The sequence below is a fragment of the Alosa sapidissima genome, chromosome 13, assembly GCF_018492685.1.
Source record: "Alosa sapidissima isolate fAloSap1 chromosome 13, fAloSap1.pri, whole genome shotgun sequence".
Lineage (NCBI taxonomy): Eukaryota > Metazoa > Chordata > Actinopteri > Clupeiformes > Clupeidae > Alosa > Alosa sapidissima.
The window spans coordinates 33,593,837-33,618,968 of NC_055969.1; the positions used below are offsets into that span (position 1 = coordinate 33,593,837).

Consider the following 25,132-nt stretch of genomic DNA (forward strand, 5'->3'; position numbering starts at 1 on the left):
TGGTCCAGAAAAGCAACTGTTGCATCAGAATTTATAACCACATGCTCTCATTGATTGTATGATTGCACTATTTGTGGTATGCAGGCATTGTACAACGGGGGCCCCATATCCAGTATTCACAGAATCATCACATATCCAGTTCATAACAACAATTAAAGGACCAGTATGTAGGAAATAATGGAAAATAAACTGTAACCATTCCAAAAATGATCACCATATGTTGTCAGAGAGTAAGGAAACACAATGAATTGAAGTAATGGCTTATTTGACAACATTACTCTAACCTGTAAAACCAATGAAAAAAAAAGAGTTACGGGGCGGAATCTCTTGGAATTTTCGTTTATGTTTTGAACGATTAATTCTAGAATAGCGAATTAATAATGGGCTAGCGCGTCCTCCTATTTGGGTTGCCAAATTAGCAAAGGCCAACTGTCAACAGCTGTCAGTTGTAGTCAGGAACGCCTACGAGAGGCAGGCAAATTTCCAAAATTAAAACAAGAAACAAATTAAGTGGACATCGGAGGAGCTTCCTGAGATGGTGACGTCTTCGTGAAACGAAGAATATCAAGTCTGACGCAGAGCTGGCCATATTTCTCCACAACAGGTAGCCTATGCTAAACTTCACCTGCATCGCTAACTTCAGCTAAATATGTTACGTTAGTTAGAGGGGTATTTTTTGTTTTGACTGTTTCCGTAATGTGTAGCTGGGTCATGGTTGGAGAAACGTTAAAGCAGCTGCAGGTCAACTAACGTTAGCTACAGTAAGTCTTCATTACATCTGGCAACCCAGAAGAGGCTCGCGTCTGGTAGTCTTAAGAACGTTCACCAGTGTTTTGATTTTGGCCTACAGAACGTTCAGTAACAATCCTACAAATCGCACCTTTAAATTAGATATAGTCACCTACAAATGAAACAGAGGGCACTTGTTTTATTGAGCAGGTCTTGCATAGAAGCCATAATAAGGCCATATCTGTGTATTATTTGAAATTTTAGGCTATGGTATGTTTATTTTTTCTTCACACAGGATGTTAGTGTGCCGTGGGACATTTTAAGTGTCAAAAGTGTGCCGTGGCACAAATAAGGTTGAAAAACACTGGTCCAGGTCACCAGACAGCATATTGGTCGGTGGAGCGGCCAGGTCACCAGACAGTGTCTTGGTCGGTGGAGCGGCCAGGTCACCATGGTCATCAGACAGCGTATTGGTCGGTGGAGCGGCCAGGTCACCATGGTCACCAGACAGTGTATTGGTCGGTGGAGCGGGCTCTGATGGGTACTGATGGGTCTTGTTGCTCCGATCACAGGACTCAAACGCATACTGTGAAGGGAGACGTCTACTCGTGGTAACCTGTGTGTATAAGAGGACCATTTAGACAGTGGTCCACATGGTTACTGGTCACTCACTACAATGGGCATTTTACATTATGCCACCGGACTAATTGGGCATTTTACAGGCCCATTTAAGATATCACAGGTAAACAGACACTGGGATCTTTCTGTAAGGGCCCTTAACATATTGACAAACATTGATAATAACATTGATATGCCTATTAATGGTGAAAAAAAACATTGATAATAACATTGATATGTCTGTTAATGGTGAAAATAAACATTGATAATAACATTGATATGCCTGTTAATGATGAAATGAAACGATTTATTTCAAGATAGCATGTTCGCCCCATGGGATACGCTGTAGAATCATCTGACATTGGTCTTCATGGCGCTATGATTTGAGTTGCCCAAACTCTCTATACGGCTCTGGTTCTGTCTGCTCACTCATGCCCTCTAGTGGTCTGCCTAGGTAACACAACCTAACACAACACAAGGAAACAGACAGGCCTGAGTAAAGTTCTTCACAGTGGGGAATCAGGACACACAGGGCTCAGAGATGGACCGTGGCTGAGTGAAACAATGACGTATACTGTAGAACACCAAGGGTGACTGCACTCACCACAGGAGGGAATCGGTAGAGAGATGCCATGCTCTGGCTGATGGGGATGGAACTGTGTGCATCTGCATCTCGAGCATTCACAACTCTCAGATACAGTTCTGCACTGTCCAGCTGTACAAACACACACACACACCAGCTCAAAGGACACAGATAATATAAGTAAGGGATAATGTATAGAACACCGGTCATTATCTGAAAATAAGTCCCGACAGGGCGAACAGATAATGACCGGTGTTCTATACATTATCCCTTATTATACGACGATATGTCTCTTTACATTCATTGTTACCAATTCGTCGTGGCTTTTGCTGAGAAACAAATAGTTCACAACAGACGCTAAAGTTGAATCAAACATTCTTTAGAACACAGCTTGGAGGTAGTCATGGAGGTAGATCTAATGACATCACAATACAGTCATGGAGGTAGTCCTTGCATCTAGCTCTCTCTCTCTGTCTGTGTGTTTGTGTGTGTGTGTGTGTGTGTGTGTGTCGGTGTGGGTGTGTGTTTGTATGTGTGTGTGTGTTACTGTGTGTGTGTGTGTGTGTGCATGTGTGTGTGACCTGAGGCACAGCGTTCATCTCTCCGGTCGTCATGGATGGTTTGGTCGGCAGCAGTCGGAGGGGCACTCTCCACCTCCCACTGATAACACGGTTGTGCTGGTCAAACACATCCACTTTCACCCAGCCCCGGGACAGCAGACGGGTCACTTCCTGTCCAAGCGTGTCATATCCTCCTGAGGCCTGCAGGTGAAGCACTAAGGAGAGTGCAGGGGCAGGGTGGACTCTGGAATGACAAAACACACAATGTTTCACAGAAAGCCTGTATAACCTCAGACCACAGGTCTCAAAATCAGAAGAACGAAAACACAGTGAGCATGGGTATAGCTTGTTTTTAAGTGATAATTAAACCATATATTGGTCAGTTATTAGAATTTTATGAAGCCATTTTTTCAGCTTTTATTAAAGAGACACCAGGCAACGTTTTCGTGTTAATTACTCATCTTCGCAAGTCGGTATATGGTTAAATGACTCATTACAGGGCGAATTTGGGTCTCGCCGCCCCTACTGCCTGTAGGAAGAATATCCCACTTGCAAGTTCAGTGTATCGTACCCGCCGACCAAAGCAGGATCAGTTTACATCCTGCATCCACAGCACAGAGGCAGGCTAACGAAACGCTAGCGATTGTTGCAAACGTGTGTATAATGGCAGAGCCGGTGTCGTGTCGAACTGGGCTACCCGTCGAGTTATGCTACCACGCAAGCGCAGTTGGGGAAAAAAGCGTCACAATCGCTTGTTGACAGAATGACTAATTTTGAGCTACCTCAAATGCTCAGATGTGTTTCCCTAGCAACTTAAATGCTTTAGATGTGTTTCCCTAGCAACTGCAAGTGATAGAACTTTAGACTACAACGGTATTGGAAATTATGTTTCGGATCACGGGTCACTAAGGTGCATGTAACGTAGCATGAAGATTAGCATATTTATAAAAGCCCTTTTCCCCTCTTGCGTCAAGTTAGCGAAAGTTTTATTTATTGTGTTGATAAGAAGATGAAGCAGGACTATCAGGCTGTGTGAGCAGGCTACTCCTGCACAGAACATCGGCCTCCGATAAACACACATCCCTCTTCGCTGCTCCTCAGTCAGCTGGGAAGAGACCACACACACGTAGCCTACACACACAGTAGGCCTATGCACAAAAACAAACACTCATCAAGCAGCATTGTGTGATAGCAGTCAGGGCGCTTCTGTAAAAAACACCTAAATGTGTAAATTGTTTTTTTTTCACCTGCCGTGTCTCGCCTTAATTTATAAAAACAAACATGAAACGTAGGTGTCTGTGCTGCCTTTGTAAGACAACTTAAATTAGAAAAGCCCGAATAATTCCAAACACAACGGTCATTGGAGAAAAGCAGGAAGGCAAAGCAGTAGCCTAGGCTACGTAGGCACTAGCGTATGTAACTTCGTACAGTAGCGCAGCTCGATAGGCAGCGCAACTCGATATGTCCGTGCTATCGATTTACGCTACGGTAGCTCATCTCGACAAAGGAGCCTAACTCGACACGACACCGGCGAAGAAGCAGCGAAAATTCTTGACGGAAGATGCAAAGAAAAAGAAAAGAGCTTCAGACCGAGGGGGGGGGGGGGGGGGGGAAGTTTCGTAGAGAAAAAGCATCAGGCTTGCCTGGTGTCCCTTTAATCTTTTCCTACATTGAGACCTGGGTACGTCTTGCTTGGTAGCGAAGCATGTCCAGCTGACTTTTGCACTACTTATTAACTAATTAGTTACTAGCTAATTGGCTAAGTGGCTATTGAGTAATTTTTCCAAAGAGTGGATGTGCATTCCCCACATGCTGACCTGGGCACAGCCTGCTTGGTGGCAAGCACGGCGAGTTGGCCCCTGTGCTGCCCTGGGGGGTGGCATGGGGAGGAGAGCTCACACTGCACTGGGGGCAGGAGAGAGGGGGCGCCCAGTTCCTGATCTCCACTGAAGAGCCCCACCGTCAGGCGGCACAGGCGGTACGACAGGCTCAGACCCAGCAGGAAGTCATAGAACACCACAAAACCTGCCCTGTATACAAACAAGAGCCAACATTACACATTACTACAAACCTGCCCTATACAAACAACAGCCGACACTTTATGACACATTACTACAAGGAGTGAATGGATGGTGTAAACAAAAGAAAGGACAGACAGACAGACAGACAGAATGAACATATAAGTACACTGGTCTGATACGGTTTCTACACAACTATCAACAGTAACATTAAGACTTGATCATACAGTATGTGTTCTCACTGTTGATATAATGGCCTCTCAACAGTTAAATTAAGACTTGATCATACAGTATGTGTTCTCACTGTTGATATAATGGCCTCTCAACAGTTACATTAAGACTTGATCATACAGTATGTGTTCTCACTGTTGATATAATGGCCTCTCAACAGTTACATTAAGACTTGATCATACAGTATGTGTTCTCACTGTTGATATAATGGCCTCTTGGTGCTTATTGCTTAAATATATTATTATCTAATCCTTAGTCCTCATGTAAGGGTACATACATACACAGGGTCATATGGAGCTGGTCCCAGCGTGGATGTGTGTGTTTGTTTGTGTGTGTGCATGTGTGTGTGTGTGTGTGTGTGTTTGTGTACACACGTACACAGGGTCATATGAAGCTGGTCCGAGCGCATCTGTCTGCTCATACAGATACTTGGTGAGGGCTGGCGTCTGGGATCTGACCTCCTCCTGGACAGAAGATCAGCACAATTCATCTGTCATCATCACGTCAACAGAGATAAAAGTATACATGTGTTATCACTCTGATACAGCTGAACATAGTGGAGTAAAGGAGACAACTCCCTGGCGATTGTTGTCATAGAGACACTTATCAGCGTTGTTTACCAGTGAGGGAAACAGTGATGGTGATCGCGGTGTCCTCCTTGTGCGTATCTGTCTTCTCAAGCGGTTTATCTCAAGCTCGTGCTTCAGCAGGTCAATATCCATCTTCATGGCTTGGACTTCTTGTCCCCTGAGTGGTCCTGTCAAATACCAAGAACTTTTTGAGAACGTTCTCACATTACCAACAGACTCCATGTTGAAGTTTCAACTAGTACTTTTTGTCTGTTTGGCTGCGCTGTTACTGTCTTCTAGTACTAGTATCTCTAGATTGGAGCGTATAGCGTATATCACAATGTTTTACTTGACACACTCCATATCTAAGAATACTATTTATAGTGCTAAAAATAATAAGAGTATAAGTATATATACTTTTTTGATCCTGTGAGGGAAATTTGGTCTCTGCATTTATTCCAATCCGTGAATTAGTGAAACACACTCAGCACACAGTGAGCACACAGTGAGGTGAAGCACACACACTAATCCCGGCGCAATGAGCTGCCTGTAACAACAGTGGCGCTCGGGGAGCAGTGAGGGGTTAGATGCCTTGCTCAAGGGCACTTCAGCCGTGCCTACTGGTTGGGGTTCGAACCGGCAACCCTCCGGTTACAAGTTATAAGAATTATTAATAAGAATTAAAGAATACTATCTCTAAAGTATTTTACCCATGTGTGTAGAGTATGGCGGTCTGGAGCCTTTGCTCTTTCTCAGCTGAGCAGTCCTGAGTTCTTCCTCCAGCTTCTGGTTCTCTATCTCTGTGGTGATGAGCTGTTTGTTGATTTGGTACCAGTCAGAATCATACCTCCCTGCTCGTTCATGTAAAAGACAAAGGTGAGGAGAAATGCATATTTTACAAATGACAAATGAATGAACCTTAACATCTCAGGACACATTTCTAGACATAGAGACATCAGCTAAGTTAAGAGTGTCAAAGTTGCAACCAAGCAACCGATTTGTGGCAATCAAATTAATGTTATCATTAGTACAACTCAATCTGAACTGTTGATTCAAAACGTTGGGTCCAACACAAATGGTAGGTCTGTTGTGAAAAACAATGGCAGTCATTTTACTGATCTGAGCCTGAAGGATTTAATCTTGGGTAAGTAGCAGCAAACACAGCTCACGTTTACTCGGCTCTCTTTGATGCGTCTTGGGGTTGGGTTGTTTCCCATGATGCATTTCCACCTGCAGGGCTTCATTCAGAAGCTCCTGCAGCTGGGCCAACACCTGAGGACTGCGGCCGCCATGTTGCAGGTAGGACAGACGCACATTACTACACAGATAAACAGAATGTAGTTGAGAATGGGTTCAAATGTCAGATCACTCTCAAGATTTCATAAGTGGACCCTCATTTGAAGTCTTAAGTCTTATCATGTGGTGTCAATTGCACAAACCAAATGTAATCCTTGTTGGGCAAAAATACATAAATAGAAATCTAATATTATAAATACAGTACTCACACACACGCACGCACACGCACACTCACACACTCACTCGCTCACTCACTCACTCACACACACACACAGTGTATGAGGATGGGCCATTCACCTGATTTCTGAGGACAGTAATCCACCCATATAGAGAGGAACAAAGGTCTGTGCCCCTCTCTCCTGGGCATCATTCTGTCTGCTTTGAGATGCTTCTCGTCTGAGGTCAAAGCAAAAGACGCACAGCAATAAATTCAGTTCACTTCCCAAACAGCCTCGGTTTTCAGCCAGCAACATTTCCAAGGCCAACTGCACAACCGGTATAATGGTAACCCAAAAAAGTAGGAGCTAGTCTTTCTCTTTATCAGTGAGAGAGACCACATGTTTTGAGAGGGCTTCATAACCTCCAACATTTACAAGGCCAACTGAACCATCAGTGTAATGTTACTGTAATGACAAAAAGACATTTACAAGGCCAACTGAACCATCAGTGTAATATTAATGACAAAAAGACATTTGCAAGGCCAACTGAACCATCAGTGTAATATTAATGACAAAAAGACATTTGCAAGGCCAACTGAACCATCAGTGTAATAGTAATGACAAAAAGACATTTGCAAGGCCAACTGAACCATCAGTGTAATGTTAATGACAAAAAGATGGTATTTAACTGTCATGATGCTGTGAGACCCGGTTGGGCAGCCGTGGCCTACTACTGGTTAGCGCTTCGGACTTGTAACCGGAGGGTTGCCGGTTCGAAGCCCGATCAGTAGGCACGGCTGAAGTGCCCTTGAGCAAGGTACCTAACCCCTCACTGCTCCCTGAGCGCCGCTGTTGTTGCAGGCAGCTCACTGCGCCGGGATTAGTGTGTGCTTCACCTCACTGTGTGTTCACTGTGTGCAGAGTGTGTTTCACTAATTCATGGATTGGGATAAATGCAGAGACCAAATTTCCCTCATGGGATCAAAAGAGTATATATACTTATACTTATACCTACTGTACACTTATACTTAGTATTTCTCTTTGTGATAATGGAATGAGACCAGGTGTGTGAAAGTGCTCTGTGATAATGGAATGAGACCAGGTGTGTGGAAAGTGCTCGATCACTTCCAGTCCCATACTGCTGTTGCTGCTGTTGCTTGTGGTCCTGTGTGGGTTGCTGCCTGGGGTCTGCCTGCAGGGTGAGCAGCTGTGTCATCATGGCCTCCAGCAGCTGGGTGTTCCTTTCCTCCTGAGCCTTCAGGTTCTGCAGCATCCTCTCCATCTCAGAGACGGCCTTCCCCTGAGTGGCCATCTCCAGCAGCTTAGCATCTATCTCTACACCAGGCACACACAAGAAGGCAAAATTCACCCACCATTGCTTGAACGTCTGAGAGCAGTGCAAACAACAGCCAGCCCTAAAACTTACTACAATGAATAGATGGACAGACAGACAGACAGACAGACAGGCAGGCAGGCAGGCAGACATAGATAGATAGACAGAGAGAGAGAGAGAGATAGATAGATGGACCAAAACCCACCTCTGTGTTTCTTCTGCAGTTGTTTGGTTGCATTTGACAGGTCAGCTAATTTCTTGTCATGGTGCATTGCAAGACCACTGATTTGAGAGTTGTGTCCATCCATTGTCAGAGGTTTAACTGTGGATCCTGTCTTTCAGTGGACAAATAACATTAGACAGCGGATTACAGCTGAAATACTGAAAATGTTTCTGAATTGGCACATCCTTACTGGTTCCCTCCTGAGTTTAAACTCAGTTTGGGGTTCTGTTTTCCTCTGGGCTTCGGTTTCTAGATGCCCTCTGTGCTCCAGATGGTGCCTCATACGACCATTCAACCTTTCTGCCTAAAAATCATTAGTTCATTAACTCATTTCTGACTAAAAATCATTAGTTCATAACTCCATAAGCTTATTGTGTTAAGACAAAGGTTTGACATCTTACAGACTAGTCATTTTTAAAGTTTAAAAAGGTTAATGGCTTACCAGATCTTTCGGTGTTTCAGACTCTCTCATAGGCCTGGCACTACCAATGCAAAACTTTTCCTTGTGTTTTTCAAGCAATAGCAAAGACTTGAAAGACATGTCGCATCTGGGACAGGTGGATATGTTCATGTCTGCGCACTAATTTCACTAGCAAAGTCGAACTATTTGGTCAGCAGTAGTCTACCCTTAGCTAATCACTGTCATTTCTTTATGTTCCCAGACAACGTTTGTTGACCTCCTGCATGGATTGGATGAAACAGTAGCGCTGACAACCTGTAGGCTACCACAACAAGCTGCAGTGGTAGCGCAGGAGACGAAGACGCACCCAACCGCGCCCAACAGACCTGTGTGGCTAGAAATGTAATCAAACCCCAAACCACAATGATGTACTATTATTAAGTGAAAACAATATCTTCTAATAATAAAAGAATATAATAATAGGCCTAGCTTACAACCAATACCTCTCTTTAAAAAGCTACGTGAATTATGCAGTTAACTATCAAAAAGCTACGATGAATTACATGCAATTAATTAACTATTAAAAAGCTACAGTGTGAATTAAATGCAATTAGCTATTTAATGCTGCTTTCAAGTTTTCAAGTGGGGGTGCCCCTAGTCTAGACCAGTCTAGACCATAGACAGTAAAATAAAGGTCTAGACAGTCTCTAGACCCACTTTTATTTTGATATAGGTGTATGTCAAAATACTAACCCGGAAGTTGTTCTGTGATGTGTGCAAATTTGACCGACATGTATTTCCGTTGTAAGGCGTCTGAATGAGCCCGTTGCCCACATGAGGGTACATTTGGAGGGTAGTGAGATATCGCTCACCTGAGGCACCTGTCACCGCCTGGTGTGGATGTCGTGTGCTGTGCACATAAACACTCCGTCTGGCCGCGAACGAGAGGACGAAACGCGGAACAGCAAGGTCAGCGGCACCATGGAAAGAATCGTGAAGTCCAGCTAACTAAATATCTAACGTTAACTAGCAAACGTTGCTTGTTTTGATCATCCCTTCTCAATACTCACATTACTCAGTGATATCCACCGACTTGTTTTTGTGTTATAGTGTTTGGGTTTGTCATTTACTAGTGATAGCCTACATCTATGGGTCTGTCCTCTTGTTTTAGTAACCATCTAATTGAATGACCATTAGCTTAGAAGCTACCCTTAAGGGGTAACCTTAACTACGATAAGGCAACAGTTTACCGATATCTGCTCGAATTTAACGTGTAGCGTTTATAGAAATTACCTGAAGCGTTACAAGTTACCTGCCGCCGCAGTAGGGTGTTCCATAACCATGCAGAGTGGTGGTGCGCCTCTTTTTCGTTCTTTCCTGTAACGTTATGCGGTATGGCTAGTGATTGGATTGAGAGTGCAGTGGTTTATCGGCTAGTTTGTTCCGTGCCCTTCAACCATACATCTGAGTTGATCTTAATATAGTGTTCCCAGGCATGATTTGAAGTGGGGTGCTTTGGTTAGCTTAGGTGGGGTAGCATGTGCAGGTGGTTTTTCTTTTACATGTCTTTGACTTCTCTCTCTTCGCTCTCTTCACCCCCTAATCAGAATGAAGAGACTGCTTGTGTTGGGCCTGCTGTTGTGGCTGTGTGCCTTGTTCTACGTGGGCATCTTCCTCTTCGTGGGGGGGTTCCTGCTGGTCCGACTGGAGGTGAACCGGACCAGCACCTGTGAGGATGTCCTGTCGCCATCTGCGGGCTCGCAGGCGGACTTCTGCCGGACCCAGCCTCGCTTCCACCGGGCCGTGGTGCTCATCATCGACGCTCTGAAGGTGGATTTCGCCCGGTACGACCACTCCAACCTGTCCCCCCGCCCATACGAGAACAAGCTCCCAGTGCTGCAGGAGCTGGTGTCGCTGGACAGGAGCCACGCCGGGCTGTTCACCTTCCAGGCCGACCCCCCCACCACCACCATGCAGCGTATCAAGGGCTTCACCACCGGCTCCCTGCCCACCTTCATCGACGTGGGCAACAACTTCGCCTCCAGCGCCATCCTGGAGGACAACCTGATTCACCAGCTGGGCCAGGCAGGTGGGTTGAACTGGTGTGTGTGGCTGCAGAGTGGTGTGTGTGTGCTCCCAGGGTCACACACACAGGGGAGAGAGAGGAGTCTGTGGGTGTGTGTGTGCTGTGTTGGGCCTTAAATTGGTGTGTGTGGCTGCAGAGTGGTGTGTGTGTGCTCCCAGGGTCTCGCACACACACACAGGGGAGAGAGAGCAGTGTGTGTGTGTGTGTGGGGGCTGAGGGGAGGCAATGGGGTCTTAGGTCTTGCCCTAGGATTTGGGTGCTGAGAAAGAGAAGCCTGCATGTAGGATGGGCTTTCCGCAGTGTAGCTTCTGAAGAGCATGAAACACTGATTGAGATGATTGAGACATACCTGTCAAATGTGATACCAGTGGACCACCACACACCAGTAGAAATGCCCTCAAAGTGTGGCATGAGATTCCAGGAGTACCACACGCCAGTAGAAATGCCCTCAAAGTGTGGCATGAGATGCCAGGAGTACCACACACCAGTAGAAATGCCCTCAAAGTGTGGCATGAGATGCCAGGAGTACCACACACCAGTAGAAATGCCCTCAAAGTGTGGCATGAGATGCCAGGAGTATTGGGTGGTGGGTAAGAGAGTGAAGCATCATTTATTGGACTGTTTGGATTAATGACACAAACGTCGCTCCAACCGCGAGATTACATGATTGGCACGATGTATTCACAACATACCACATGATTGGCACGATGTATTCACAACATACCACATGATTGGCACAATCTATATTCACATGTCAACTTTTGGTAGCGGAAGGGGCGGAATATGTGTAGACAACTGCCATGTTTGCGTTACGAATTAACCCCATACATTTCTATCAGAGATTATTTGAGTGCTGTGTCTCCTCATTAAGAAGTCTCTGGTTTAAGGTGCTGGAGAGGGTCAGACACAGATTAGCTGATTTTGCAGTGGCTTAGCCAGCTATTTACACATGACACAATCCTAAAGACTGTTTTTGTTTTTGGTTGTTTTGCATGTGAATGTGATCTTCTTTTGGAGAAACTGAGGGATGGCATTAGCCATGTCATGCCACTGTGCTAACCCTAGGGGCTGCACAGTGAATCTATTTTTAATCAAAATCACAGTCTGAAATAATTCAATTAGCTAATTGCAAAGGCTGCAATTAATTGTGCAGTTTACAACTTTATCCCATTGGGTAATCTTGTCACTTCTATTTTTATATTCATGTCATTATCAATGTGTAACAGACAGTGAAACTTACCTAACAGGAGTGTTGTGCTTCTCATGTTAGGGGACCATGTACAATTCTTAACATATATGTTGCCATTTGATGCATTGCACCAGAGTTAGCCTTAGGCTAATTTACATCTGCAGTCAAAGATGCAAAAGGTCAGAAGTGCTCACAAATCAGAAGTGGCTCAACTTTTAGTGAAATTATGAATATTGAAAGCTTCCACATTTTCACAAATGCATATCACAAATGAAATTGCAATTCCAATATCTGTCAAAAAAATCTTAATTAGATATTTTCCTCAAATCATGCAGCCCTATCATGCAGCCCTATTCACTAGTATCATGCAGCCCTATTCACTAGTATCATGCAGCCCTATTCACTAGTTGTATCAATAGTTCATGCAGCCTTATTCACTAGTAGTATCATGCAGCCCTATTCACTAGTAATATCATGCAGTCCTATTCACTAGTAATATCATGCAGCCCTATTCACTAGTATCATGCAGCCCTATTCACTAGTATCATGCAGCCCTATTCACTAGTAGTATCATGCAGCCCTATTCACTAGTAGTATCATGCAGCCCTATTCACTAGTAATATCATGCAGCCCTATTCACTAGTATCATGCAGCCCTATTCACTAGTAGTGTCATGCAGCCCTATTCACTAGTAGTATCATGCAGCCCTATTCACTAGTAATATCATGCAGCCCTATTCACTAGTATCATGCAGCCCTATTCACTAGTAGTATCATGCAGCCCTATTCACTAGTATCATGCAGCCCTATTCACTAGTATCATGCAGCCCTATTCACTAGTATCATGCAGCCCTATTCACTAGTATCATGCAGCCCTATTCACTAGTAATATCATGCAGCCCTATTCACTAGTATCATGCAGCCCTATTCACTAGTATCATGCAGCCCTATTCACTAGTAATATCATGCAGCCCTATTCACTAGTAATATCATGCAGCCCTATTCACTAGTATCATGCAGCCCTATTCACTAGTATCATGCAGCCCTATTCACTAGTATCATGCAGCCCTATTCACTAGTAATATCATGCAGCCCTATTCACTAGTAATATCATGCAGCCCTATTCACTAGTATCATGCAGCCCTATTCACTAGTATCATGCAGCCCTATTCACTAGTATCATGCAGCCCTATTCACTAGTATCATGCAGCCCTATTCACTAGTAGTATCATGCAGCCCTATTCACTAGTAGTATCATGCAGCCCTATTCACTAGTATCATGCAGCCCTATTCACTAGTAGTATCATGCAGCCCTATTCACTAGTATCATGCAGCCCTATTCATTGCAGCCCTATTCACTAGTAATATCATGCAGCCCTATTCACTAGTATCATGCAGCCCTATTCACTAGTATCATGCAGCCCTATTCACTAGTAGTGTCATGCAGCCCTATTCACTGCAGCCCTATTCACTAGTATCATGCAGCCCTATTCACTAGTATCATGCAGCCCTATTCACTGCAGCCCTATTCACTAGTATCATGCAGCCCTATTCACTAGTATCATGCAGCCCTATTCACTAGTATCATGCAGCCCTATTCACTAGTATCATGCAGCCCTATTCACTAGTATCATGCAGCCCTATTCACTAGTAATATCATGCAGCCCTATTCACTAGTAGTATCATGCAGCCCTATTCACTAGTAATATCATGCAGCCCTATTCACTAGTATCATGCAGCCCTATTCACTAGTAATATCATGCAGCCCTATTCACTAGTATCATGCAGCCCTATTCACTAGTATCATGCAGCCCTATTCATTGCAGCCCTATTCACTAGTATCATGCAGCCCTATTCACTAGTATCATGCAGCCCTATTCACTAGTAATATCATGCAGCCCTATTCACTAGTATCATGCAGCCCTATTCACTAGTATCATGCAGCCCTATTCACTAGTAATATCATGCAGCCCTATTCACTAGTAATATCATGCAGCCCTATTCACTAGTATCATGCAGCCCTATTCACTAGTAGTATCATGCAGCCCTATTCACTAGTATCATGCAGCCCTATTCACTAGTAGTATCATGCAGCCCTATTCACAAGTATCATGCAGCCCTATTCATTGCAGCCCTATTCACTAGTAATATCATGCAGCCCTATTCACTAGTATCATGCAGCCCTATTCATTGCAGCCCTATTCACTAGTAATATCATGCAGCCCTATTCACTAGTATCATGCAGCCCTATTCACTAGTATCATGCAGCCCTATTCATTGCAGCCCTATTCACTAGTATCATGCAGCCCTATTCACTAGTAGTGTCATGCAGCCCTATTCACTGCAGCCCTATTCACTAGTATCATGCAGCCCTATTCACTAGTAGTGTCATGCAGCCCTATTCACTGCAGCCCTATTCACTAGTATCATGCAGCCCTATTCACTAGTATCATGCAGCCCTATTCACTGCAGCCCTATTCACTAGTATCATGCAGCCCTATTCACTAGTAGTATCATGCAGCCCTATTCACTAGTATCATGCAGCCCTATTCACTAGTAATATCATGCAGCCCTATTCACTAGTATCATGCAGCCCTATTCACTAGTATCATGCAGCCCTATTCATTGCAGCCCTATTCACTAGTAATATCATGCAGCCCTATTCACTAGTATCATGCAGCCCTATTCACTAGTAATATCATGCAGCCCTATTCACTAGTATCATGCTGCCCTATTCACTGCAGCCCTATTCACTAGTATCATGCAGCCCTATTCACTAGTAGTATCATGCAGCCCTATTCACTAGTAGTATCATGCAGCCCTATTCACTAGTATCATGCAGCCCTATTCACTAGTAGTATCATGCAGCCCTATTCACTAGTATCATGCAGCCCTATTCACTAGTAATATCATGCAGCCCTATTCACTAGTATCATGCAGCCCTATTCACTTGGTGTATCAATCGTTTCTGTTCTCAGAATCCTCTTCTGAATGATGCTGTGTTTCTGTTGCTAGGCAAACGTGTTGTCTTCATGGGGGATGATACGTGGGAGAACCTCTTCCCGAAAAAGTTCCATCGCTCTTTGCCCTTCCCCTCCTTCAACGTAAAGGACCTGCACACAGTGGATAACGGGATCCTCCAACACATCTACTCTACCAGTGAGTTCCCAACTGTGAATGTGACTACCAGGGATCACTGTGAATGTGACTACCAGGGATCACTGTGAATGTGACTACCAGGGATCACTGTGAATGAGACTGTAGGAGGACTCATTGTCAGAACATTGTCACAGTAATCACACTTCTAATTGTACTGTAATACTTGCATGATCTGCAAATCTGTCTTCCTGCATACATTCCCTATTTAAATGGCATAATATCCTTCAATGTGCATAGAAGCCTATGCTGTGAGAGAGTGAGATCTATATCGTGCCTCCCTGTGCATAGTAGCCTATGTTGTGAGAAAGTGAGATCTATATCATGCCCCCCTGTGCATAGTAGCCTATGTTGTGAGAAAGTGAGATCTATATCATGCCTCCCTGTGCATAGTAGCCTATGTTGTGAGAAAGTGAGATCTATATCGTGCCTCCCTGTGCATAGTAGCCTATGTTGTGAGAAAGTGAGATCTATATCATGCCCCCCTGTGCATAGTAGCCTATGTTGTGAGAAAGTGAGATCTATATCATGCCTCCCTGTGATTGATCATTAAGATCATTAGCTGTGAATGAGCTGCCAGCTGTAGATGTGATCTGCATTACTGATACAACTGTTCCTGAGAGAAACAGTCCTTCTGAGGCAGAGTTTAGATCACTGACATCCATAGACGCTGCCAACAGAGACTCTCCTCTCTCAGACTCAAAGCCCTCTTCCCAAACAGAGACTCTGCTCTGTCGCACTCAAAGCCCTCTTCCCCATTAGAGACTCTGCTCTGTCGCACTCAAAGCCCTCTTCCCCATCAGAGACTCTGCTCTGTCAAACTCAAAGCCCTCTTCCCCATCAGAGACTCTGCTACTGCAGTACAAGAGCATAATTCCAACACATTCTCAACTGTTCTGCTGTTCCGTATACAGTATGTACTGTGCTATAGGAGCATTTTCCAACACATTCTCAACTGTTCTGCTGTTCCGTATACAGTATGTACTGTGCTATAGGAGCATATTCAACACACTCTGTTCCCACTTGTTCAGTATTCTGTCTCTTCATGGGGCCATCCTTAAAAATATTTTTGTTTGCAGTAACAGCCAAAAAAAAATAAAAATGGGTCGGTAGGTAGGTCAATATTTTTTTTTTTTCAAGATTCAAAGTAAAAAAAAAAGTACAATTTTGGTCATGGTGATTACATAGGAATGAATTTACACAAATGTGCATATCGTGACGTAACTGACTGGGTCTTCAACCCGTGCCTTCAGGCGCACCATTGCAAACCTCATTCTGATGCAGGTTATATAGACCAGCCTTTCTCAAACTTCTTTGACCTGAGGCCCGGTCATGGCAGACTTTTGGGTCATAAGGCTCATCTACATGTACCCAGAAAGAAGGCTACAATAGCTCTTGGCCACGTTATATTGAAATTTGACTATACAATACTCAATGCTATACAGTGTATTATACAGTCTCTGCTCTGTTTCTAAGGAAGTTCTAAAAAACAACGTCGTTCTATTAAGTTTCGTTAAATAAATAAATAGCCTTCCAACAGGTTGAAGCGGAGCTTTGATACCAACGTTATCGATTAGTTTCAGTTACTCTCGCGCAGACGCGCATTGAATGAATGCTCATATGATCCTAATTTCACTCCACGACTCCGCGGACCAGCAGTCTCCATGTTGCGGACCCATATTTTGAGAAATGCTGAATAGACCACAACCAATTTCAATACTCCGACACGGTCACCGTTAGACTAGGGGGAGAAGGGATGAGAAAAGATCTGGCCACAGTTCTTCCAGAACTTCGTGCCAAGTAAAAGCGTTATCAGTTTGTGTGAATGAAACGAAGCGTAGGCCATAGTGTGACATGCGTAAAACCAATGGTGTAGAGATGACGCCACAGGTTTTTTTTAAGTGAGCCACGTTTGCATGTAGGCAATTTATATTCACAATACTTGGGCCTACTAAAAGAAATATTATTTTATTGCGTTTGTATTGGTTGTTTAGAGTAAAAAAAACAATCGGTCGGTATTAACGCAAGTTTACAACCGGCAAGTCGGTCGGACTAAAAGGGGAAAAAAATAAATATTTGGGTCGGTTCTAAATTGACAGGGTCGGTCGGGTTACGGCAAACGAAAATATTTTTAAGGATGGCCTGGGGGACACATCACCCACATTGCATCGAAAGTCTCCCACTACAGTGAAAGGGATGAGCTTTGATCCCATCTCTCTCTCTCTCTCTCTCTCTCTCTCTCTCTCTCTCTCTCTCTCTCTCTCTCTCTTCCTCTCCCTCTCTCTCTCTCCCTCTCTCTCCCTTCCTCTCCCTCTCTCTCTCCCTCCCTCTCTCTCTCCCCCTCTCTCTTTCTCTCTCTCTTTCTCTCCCTCCCTCTCTCTCTCTCTCTCTCTCCCTTCCTCTCCCTCTCTCTCTCTCCCTCTCTCTCCCTTCCTCTCCCTCTCTCTTTCTCTCCCTTCCTCTCCCTTCCTCTCCCTCTCTCTCTCTCTCTCTCCCTCCCTCTCTCTCTCCCCCTCCCCCCCTCTCTCTCTCTCTCTCTCTCTCTTTCTCTCCATCTCCACAGTGAAGGGGGAGGACTGGGATGTACTGATCGCTCACTTCCTGGGTGTGGACCACTGCGGCCACAGGTACGGCCCAGATCACCCAGCTATGGCCGACAAACTCACCCAGATGAACGGCGTCATCAGGTGAGCGGAGCACCTGAGTGGGGCGCTCACACCTGAGCTTATGGGTGCACCTGAGTGGGGGGTCACGCCTGAGCTTATGGGTGCACCTGAGTGGGGAGCTCACACCTGAGCTTATGGGTGCACCTGAGTGGGGAGCTCACACCTGAGCTTATGGGTGCACCTGAGTGGGGGGTCACACCTGAGCTTATGGGTGCACCTGAGTGGGGGTTCACGCCTGAGCTTATGGGTGCGCTGCGCACCTGAGTGGGGGGTCACACCTGAGTGGGGAGCTCACACCTGAGCTTATGGGTGCACCTGAGTGGGGAGCTCACACCTGAGCTTATGGGTGCACCTGAGTGGGGGGTCACACCTGAGCTTATGGGTGCACCTGAGTGGGGGGTCACGCCTGAGCTTATGGGTGCACCTGAGTGGGGGGTCACACCTGAGTGGGGGGTCACACCTGAGCTTATGGGTGCACCTGAGTGGGGGGTCACACCTGAGTGGGGGGTCACACCTGAGCTTATGGGTGCACCTGAGTGGGGGTTCACGCCTGAGCTTATGGGTGCACCTGAGTGGGGGGTCACACCTGAGTGGGGGGTCACACCTGAGCTTATGGGTGCACCTGAGTGGGGGTTCACGCCTGAGCTTATGGGTACGACTGTGCGTGTGTGTGTGCGTGATTGTGTGTGTGCGATTGTGTGTGTGCGTGTGTGTGTGCAGGTCTGTAGTGGAGCACCTCCAGAATGACACTCTGTTTCTGTGCGTGTGTGTGTGTGTAGGTCCGTAGTGGAGCAGCTCCAGAATGACACTCTGTTTCTGTGTGTGTGTGTGTGTGTGTGTGTGTGTGTGTGTGTAGGTCTATAGTGGAGCACCTCCAGAATGACACTCTGTTTCTGTGCGTGCGTGTGTGTGTGTGTAGGTCCGTAGTGGAGCACCTCCAGAATGACACGCTGCTGGTGGTGATGGGGGACCACGGCATGACGGACACAGGTGACCATGGGGGCGAGAGCGCCAAGGAGACGGAGGCCGCCCTCTTCCTCTACAGCCACGCCCCCCTATTCCCTGCTCCCGCCTCACAGGTGTGTGTGTGTGTGTGTGTGTGTGTGTGTCAAGTCACGTCTCATAATTTATTTATGTTTGGTGTGCTGTGATTTTTGCTGTGAGGTAACAGTTAAAACTGTGTAATGCTTCTTTGTGATAGTGTAGCATCAACACTTTTGTAATGATAAAGTAAACAGATGTGTGTGTGTGTGTGTGTGTGTGTGTGTCTCCACAGGCTGAGCCCCCCGTAGTACCCCAGACTGACCTGGTGCCCACGCTGGCTCTCCTCCTGGGCATCCCCATCCCTTACAGCAGCGTGGGGCAGGTTCTACTGCCCCTATTCCCCCCTCCGGGGCATCCACAGGGCGGGAGGAGTGGCCCTGATCAGTCCGAGGCCCTGTGGGTCAACGTCAAGCAGGTGAGGCCAGTGGACCCAAAACGAACATATGTGTCCTCTCACAAGTTATTGTGGCTTAACGTATGTGTCCTCACAAGTTATTATGTGTCCACTCACAAGTTATTGTGTCTTAATTTGAAGTAAATCAGGCGAAAATAACCAAAGTATTGTATGGTTGCAATATTAATGTAATTGATATAGCATTGGTATATGATCATAGCTTTGGGAGAAGGACATTGTTGTGCAAGTGTGGTAAGAAGTTGTCAGTCATCTGTGTGGTGGTGGATGAAGTTCGGTAAAGTGCTCGGGGTGCCTTGAGAAGCGCTATATACAGTGCAGTGCTGTTGTTGGATATGGGGTGGATGTGGTTATATGATTTAGCAGACACTTTTGTCCAAAGCGACTTACAAATAAAAACAACACAATAGTTCAGAAATTAACAGTGAGTGAGTAGTTGTTAGCAGTCAGTTGTGTGTTGGTGCCATTTGAGTCCTATATCATAGCTTTTGTACACTAATGAGTCCTTATCGTGTGTGTGTGTGTGGTGTGTGTGGTGTGTGTGTTGTGTGTGTTGTGTGTTGTGTGTGTGTGTGTGTTTGTCTCTGTCTCTGTCTTTTCCCTGCAGGTGAACCGCTTCCTGCAGACGTACTCCAGCATGGCCAATGACATCCCCCCAGATCGCCTGTCAGAGCTGCGGGCAGCCTTCGCCTATGTGTCCTCTGCATACCTGGCCTCCGTCCAGCAGGGGGCGCCGGCGTCCCCCGAGCTGCTGCGCTCCATGCAGGCCTACCTGACCTCCGTCAGGGACACCTGCCGCGCCTCCTGGGCCCGCTTCCACCCTCTCAAGATGGCCGCCGGCATGGTGCTGTTGGCGGGCGCCTGCCTGCTGTGCTACCTGCTGTCGGAGCTGTCCTCGGCCGTGCTGACGGAGGGGGCACTGAGGGCGCCCCTGGTGGCCGGGGTGTGTGTCGGGGTGTGCGTCGCTGTTGCACAGCTGGCGTCTCAGGGCCACCTGGACGCGCCCTGGTGCCTCGCGGCGGCTGCGGGCTCCTCAGAGGTCCTCTTCCTGTGGCGGCACCGCCGCCGCGCCACGCACTCCTCCAAGAGCCGTCCGTCGGCTCCCTCGCAGCTCGTGGGCGCCGCCCTGCTGGTGCTGGCGCTGCGCTGCGCCTCGTTGCTGTCGGACAGCTACGTGATCGCCGAGGGTCGCGTGGTGACCTTCCTGCTCTGCTCGCTGGGCCTCTACGTGCCGCTGCGGCTCAACTGGGACGGACACCTGCTGCCGCCGCCCTCGCCCGACTCCCAGAAGCCCCCGGGGGCCCTGCCCGCTATCCCGCTGCCCGCTTGGGCGGTCAGACGCGAGGGCGTCGCGCTCTGCCTGAGCCTGGCCGTGCTGGCGGGCTCGCTGTGCCTGTCGCTGGCTCTGCACGCGTGCCGTGAGGAGCAGGGCGCATCCTGCCAGCCCTCGGCCTTCCTGGCGCCGCTGGCCCGCATGCAGGACGAGCGCCTGCGCAACCTGCACTACCTGCTCTCGCTGGCCGCGCTCGCCGCCTGGACGCACCTGCTGTACCGCTGGCTGCGTCACTACGGCAACCTCAACGCGCCGGGGGCCCCCGCCGTCTTCGCCGCCCGCTGGCTGCTGCCTGCCGCCGCCGTGCTGACCGGTCTCCACTGGGCGGTCAGCGCCACCCCCGAGGACAGCTTCCGCAGCCTGGCCGAGCTCATCCGCCTGGCGCAGTCCGTGCTGCCCCGAGCCGCCTACGCCGCGCTCGGCCTCGGGGTGGCGCTGCTCTGGCTCGACCCGCTCACCGTCTTCGTCAAGCACCGAGCGCCAGCGTCAGCGTCCACCCACCACCTGCCCCCCCCACCGCGCTACCGCGCCAGCACGGGCATCAGCCCGCAGGCCGAGCTGCACCACCTCATCCCGCAGCTCTACCAGCGCATCCGCCACTCCCTGGAGGACGGACCCGCGTCGGCCGCGGAGGCTGCAGGGGGCAGCAGCGGGCAGGACGGGCGGCCCGCCGTGGAGGCCTACGGCCTGGGCACGGTGTACTCGGCGCCCCTGGTGCTGCTGGTCGGCCTGCTGGGCACCGGGGTGCTGCTGCTCCACCCGGAGAGCTTGGCCCCCGCCTTCCTGCTGATGCTGCTCGAGGCCGCCGCGCTGCTGCACATCCACGCCACTTGCACCACCCTCTCCGGCCAGCAGGGGGACCACGCCAGTGAGTCACTCCCACTCATTCAGCCAGGCGGTCAGTCAGAGTCAGTCAGGGGCAGTGTGGACTAGTCGTAGACAGACAGCTTTAAGCGTCTGTCTTAAGGCGAAACCAGTCGCTTTGCGCACGGTGCTTTTTTGAGAAAATCCACGATAAACAAATGTTACGGGTTAAAATGTCAAATTTTACATTTTCGCATAATTCAACAGTATACAGTCTACACTTTCATATTATGAACAAATTTCACGAAAAAACATACGTTTTCACTGTTAAACCCTGACTTTATTTAGGTGAAGATTCAACACATTAGCAGTCACGCCGCTGTAAGGTTTTACGGTAGAGCTCAAATTTACTCAATGTGTCAGCTCTCTCGTTCTTGGCAGAATGTAACCGAATATGACTGTAAAAGACTTGCCTTTCAGGGCACGAACGGCCAAAAGTACAACTTTTAAAACTTTTAGAAATATCCTGGCGCATTTTAGGGACCAGGAGAAGTTTTCCATTGACGTAGCGCATTTTAAAAGTATACACAATCTGTGTACACAGAACTTCCTCTCCCCTCACTTCCCCTGAAATACATTACTTATATTCTGTAGTGACACCATACAGTATGACCGTCCCAGGACATTCACTGCACGGTTGATGAAACTGCACATAGTCAGTCATCCATTCGCTTCAAAGTCACGCTACCGTAAGGCTAATCATAGCTGTGCCCTCACACTATCGAACGTGACAATTTACTTAAAGTGATTTTCTCCTCTTCTGGCGTATCGTGACAGGAGAACCATGCCAACTTTGGATGCGGGTATCTTAGCGATACTTGCAATGCCCTCGATATACATATCGTTGGAAAGCTTAGTTTATGGCCGTTCATGTGAGCACAATAACTTAATTTTCTAAAATGTACCAAAGTGACTGGTTTCGCCTTGCAGGGTCACATTTGTCCCCTCTCTGCCTCTGCAGTAGAACACTTCAGTGTGTTATTCAGGAATTTCTCTATTCAGCCTGTCTTGAATGCTGACGTCATTAAGAATAACTGTCTTGAATGCTGAATAAGAGTCTTGAACGCTGATGTCATTAAGAATAAGAGTCTTGAATGCTGATGTCATTAAGAATAACTGGCATCTCTACTCCCACAGCAGGCGTTAGCTCCTTGGGCCCCACAGCAGGCGTTAGCTCCGTGGGCACTGGTGGTGCTGTACAGTAGTCCCTGGTAATTACACTCTTACAGAGAGTTAACATGCATTAATTTTCTCCCTCTCCTCTCCACCCTCTCTCTCTCCCTCTCTTTCCTCCCTCTCTCTCTTACTTCCCTCCACTTTTCTCCTTTCCTACCTCCCTCTCTCTCTCCCTCTCCCTTTCTCTCCTCTCTCCCTCTCTCTCTTGCCCCAGCTGGTTTCAGGGTGCCCTGGGCGCCGGTGGTGTTGTGGTCCCTGGCGGCGTGCCAGTTCTTCCATGCCACGGGGCACCTGCCCACCTTCGCGTCGCTGCAGTGGGGCGCAGCGTTCGTGGGCTTCCCCGACGGACACACGGGAACCCTGCTGCCCGCCACCCTCGTCACACTCAACACCTTCTCCTCACACATCCTATTTGCCCGTGAGTTTGTGTGTGTGTGTGTGTGTGTGTGTGTGTGTGTGTGTGTGTGTCTCTTACTGCTGTTCTGGCCCCTGGTGACTGTCTGTGTGTGTGTCCTTTACTGCTGTTCTGGCCCCTGGTGACTGTCTGTGTGTGTGTGTGTGTGTGTGCAGTTGCGTGTCCTTTACTGCTGTTCTGGCCCCTGGTGACTGTGTGTGTGTGTGTCCTTTACTGCTGTTCTGGCCCCTGGTGACTGTCTGTGTGTGTGTGTGTGTGCAGTTGCGTGTCCTTTACTGCTGTTCTGGCCCCTGGTGACTGAGGTGCGCTGTAACAAAAGTGTGCGGTCTGGAGGGGAGGAGTCTGAGGATGTCGTCATGGAGATGCGATTGAGAGAGAATCCCCAGCAGTTTAGCTCCGCCCTGCTCCAGCTAGCCGCACGCTACCTCTTTGTCTGTGGAGCCCAGGTGTGTTACACACACACACACTCGCTCACTCACTCACACGCTCACTCACTCACACGCTCACTCACACTCACTCACTCACTCACTCACTCACTCACTCACTCACTCACTCACTCACTCGCTCACACACTCGCTCACACACTCACTCGCTCACTCATACATACATACATACACACACACACACACACACACACAATGTTGAGCACCCTCTGTGTTGTTGTGTGCAGGTGTTTGCGTCTGTGTGTGCGGCAGCAGTTCTCCGGAGGCATCTGATGGTGTGGCAGGTGTTCGCGCCCAAGTAAGCACACTCTCACCATCTCACACACCCTCACACACTCTCACCATCTCACACACCCTCACCATCTCACACACCCTCACACACTCTCACCATCTCACACACCCTCACCATCTCACACACTCTCACACACTCTCACACACTCTCACCATCTCACACACCCTCACCCTCTTACACACCCTCACCCTCTTACACACCCTCATCCTCTCACACACCCTCATCCTCTCACACACTCTCACCATCTCACACACCCTCACACACCCTCACCATCTCACAGAGGGCTGTAAATCACCAGTTTCATCACAATTCGATATTGATTCTTTAAGCCAATGATTTGATTATTTTTTATATTTGCAGCGACACGATTCAATTCAATACTGGGGTCTGTTGTCGATAGGAAATTATAGATTTTGGTTCATTTCCATGTACTGTATTCAAAAATGCCATCACATGATCACATGATCTATTCTTCCTCATATGCTGGAGTACCTGGCAGGCTTCTGGAGTTGACTAATGTATTCACTGGAGATAAATTAGAGATCCTTGTGTATACTCGTGTATCTTTTTTATAGCCTTATCTATGCCCTATCCTATCCCTAAGTCCTATCATCTTTGTGTGTGTGTGTGTGTGTGTGTGTGTGTGTGTGTTTGCAGGTTGATGTTTGAGGCCAGTGGGTTTCTGGTGGGCAGTGTGTTCCTACTGCTGGGCGTGGCACTGGTTCTGCGAGTGGACGTGGCAGTGAGCGGCTGGTTTAAGAGACTACTGCCCGATGCCTCCAGGTAACACTGCCTACAATACCCACAATGCACCACCTCTGCCGCCATTACTGCCCTGTACCTCTGCCTTGGGAACTCAGAACCCTGGAAATTCGGAGGTTACCATGGGAATGGTCACAATTCAGTCGACTTCAACTGCCATTCAGGACCAACCAAAAACAGGACTTGGAAGATGATCAAGTTTTCAGTGTGGACAGCAAAGGTCTCGTCCTCTACCCCCTCTCCCCCCCCCCCACCCCTACACACACAACGGTTGCCAGAAACTGTACGAGAACTCCCTGATAAACATAAGCTGCTGTTGTGAGACACTACGTTTTGTCATTTTTTAAAAAAACACTTTATACTGAAACTCAAACTCTCTGAAGGCGTTGAGCCGTCTGATCTGAAGTTGCACTGCCCGTCTGGAAGCGGAAGCGAACTTGTTTTTAATAAGAGAGGTACGAGGACCTCTCCTCTCCTCTCCTCTCCTCTCCTCCCCTCTCCTCTTCTCCCCTCCCCTCTCCTCCCCTCCCCTCTCCTCTTCTCTCCTCTCCTCTCCTCTCCTCTCCTCTCTTCTGTC

The 25,132-nt window shown here is 47.6% G+C and overlaps 2 protein-coding genes across 3 annotated transcripts; one reads left to right on the forward strand and one right to left on the reverse strand.

Moving 5' to 3' along the window:
* Positions 1 to 1,047: 1,047 nt before the first annotated feature.
* Positions 1,048 to 9,124, reverse strand: LOC121680239 (coiled-coil domain-containing protein 17-like). Its single transcript, XM_042059477.1, has 13 exons — positions 8,761 to 9,124; positions 8,509 to 8,622; positions 8,301 to 8,430; positions 7,902 to 8,097; positions 6,902 to 7,000; positions 6,478 to 6,626; positions 6,019 to 6,159; positions 5,360 to 5,496; positions 5,118 to 5,203; positions 4,308 to 4,520; positions 2,512 to 2,734; positions 1,952 to 2,062; positions 1,048 to 1,345 (listed from the first exon to the last, which is right to left on the reverse strand). The coding sequence occupies exons 1-13, from the start codon at positions 8,887 to 8,889 to the stop codon at positions 1,049 to 1,051; spliced, it is 2,025 nt and encodes a 674-aa protein (XP_041915411.1). The 5' UTR covers positions 8,890 to 9,124; the 3' UTR covers position 1,048.
* A 348-nt stretch (positions 9,125 to 9,472) lies between these two features.
* pigo (phosphatidylinositol glycan anchor biosynthesis, class O) lies at positions 9,473 to 25,132 on the forward strand. Of its 2 annotated transcripts, XM_042059369.1 has the most exons (11): positions 9,473 to 9,687; positions 10,326 to 10,807; positions 15,008 to 15,151; positions 17,712 to 17,835; positions 18,734 to 18,893; positions 19,091 to 19,273; positions 19,878 to 21,471; positions 22,858 to 23,061; positions 23,320 to 23,504; positions 23,729 to 23,799; positions 24,451 to 25,132. In XM_042059369.1, exons 2-11 carry the CDS (start codon positions 10,327 to 10,329, stop codon positions 24,578 to 24,580), a joined length of 3,276 nt encoding a protein of 1,091 aa, XP_041915303.1. In that variant the 5' UTR covers positions 9,473 to 9,687; position 10,326; the 3' UTR covers positions 24,581 to 25,132. The 2 variants fall into 2 exon arrangements, with proteins under 2 accessions (XP_041915303.1, XP_041915304.1); XM_042059370.1 differs by lacking the exons at positions 23,320 to 23,504; positions 23,729 to 23,799; positions 24,451 to 25,132 and adding an exon at positions 23,214 to 23,302.

Bases quoted from the DNA above. Each gene is read 5' to 3' on its own strand.
- LOC121680239 (XM_042059477.1), bottom strand. From the start codon at position 8,889: ATGAACATATCCACCTGTCCCAGATGCGACATGTCTTTCAAGTCTTTG. The intron at 5,497-6,018 runs GTAAAATACTTT...GGTATTTGACAG, and splicing joins GCCATACTCTACACACATGG to GACCACTCAGGGGACAAGAA. The intron at 5,204-5,359 runs GTAAACAACGCT...TCTTCTGTCCAG, and splicing joins CATCACTGTTTCCCTCACTG to GAGGAGGTCAGATCCCAGAC.
- pigo (XM_042059369.1), top strand. From the start codon at position 10,327: ATGAAGAGACTGCTTGTGTTGGGCCTGCTGTTGTGGCTGTGTGCCTTG. The intron at 21,472-22,857 runs GTGAGTCACTCC...CTCTTGCCCCAG, and splicing joins CCAGCAGGGGGACCACGCCA to CTGGTTTCAGGGTGCCCTGG. The intron at 23,062-23,319 runs GTGAGTTTGTGT...GTGTGTGTGCAG, and splicing joins CTCACACATCCTATTTGCCC to TTGCGTGTCCTTTACTGCTG.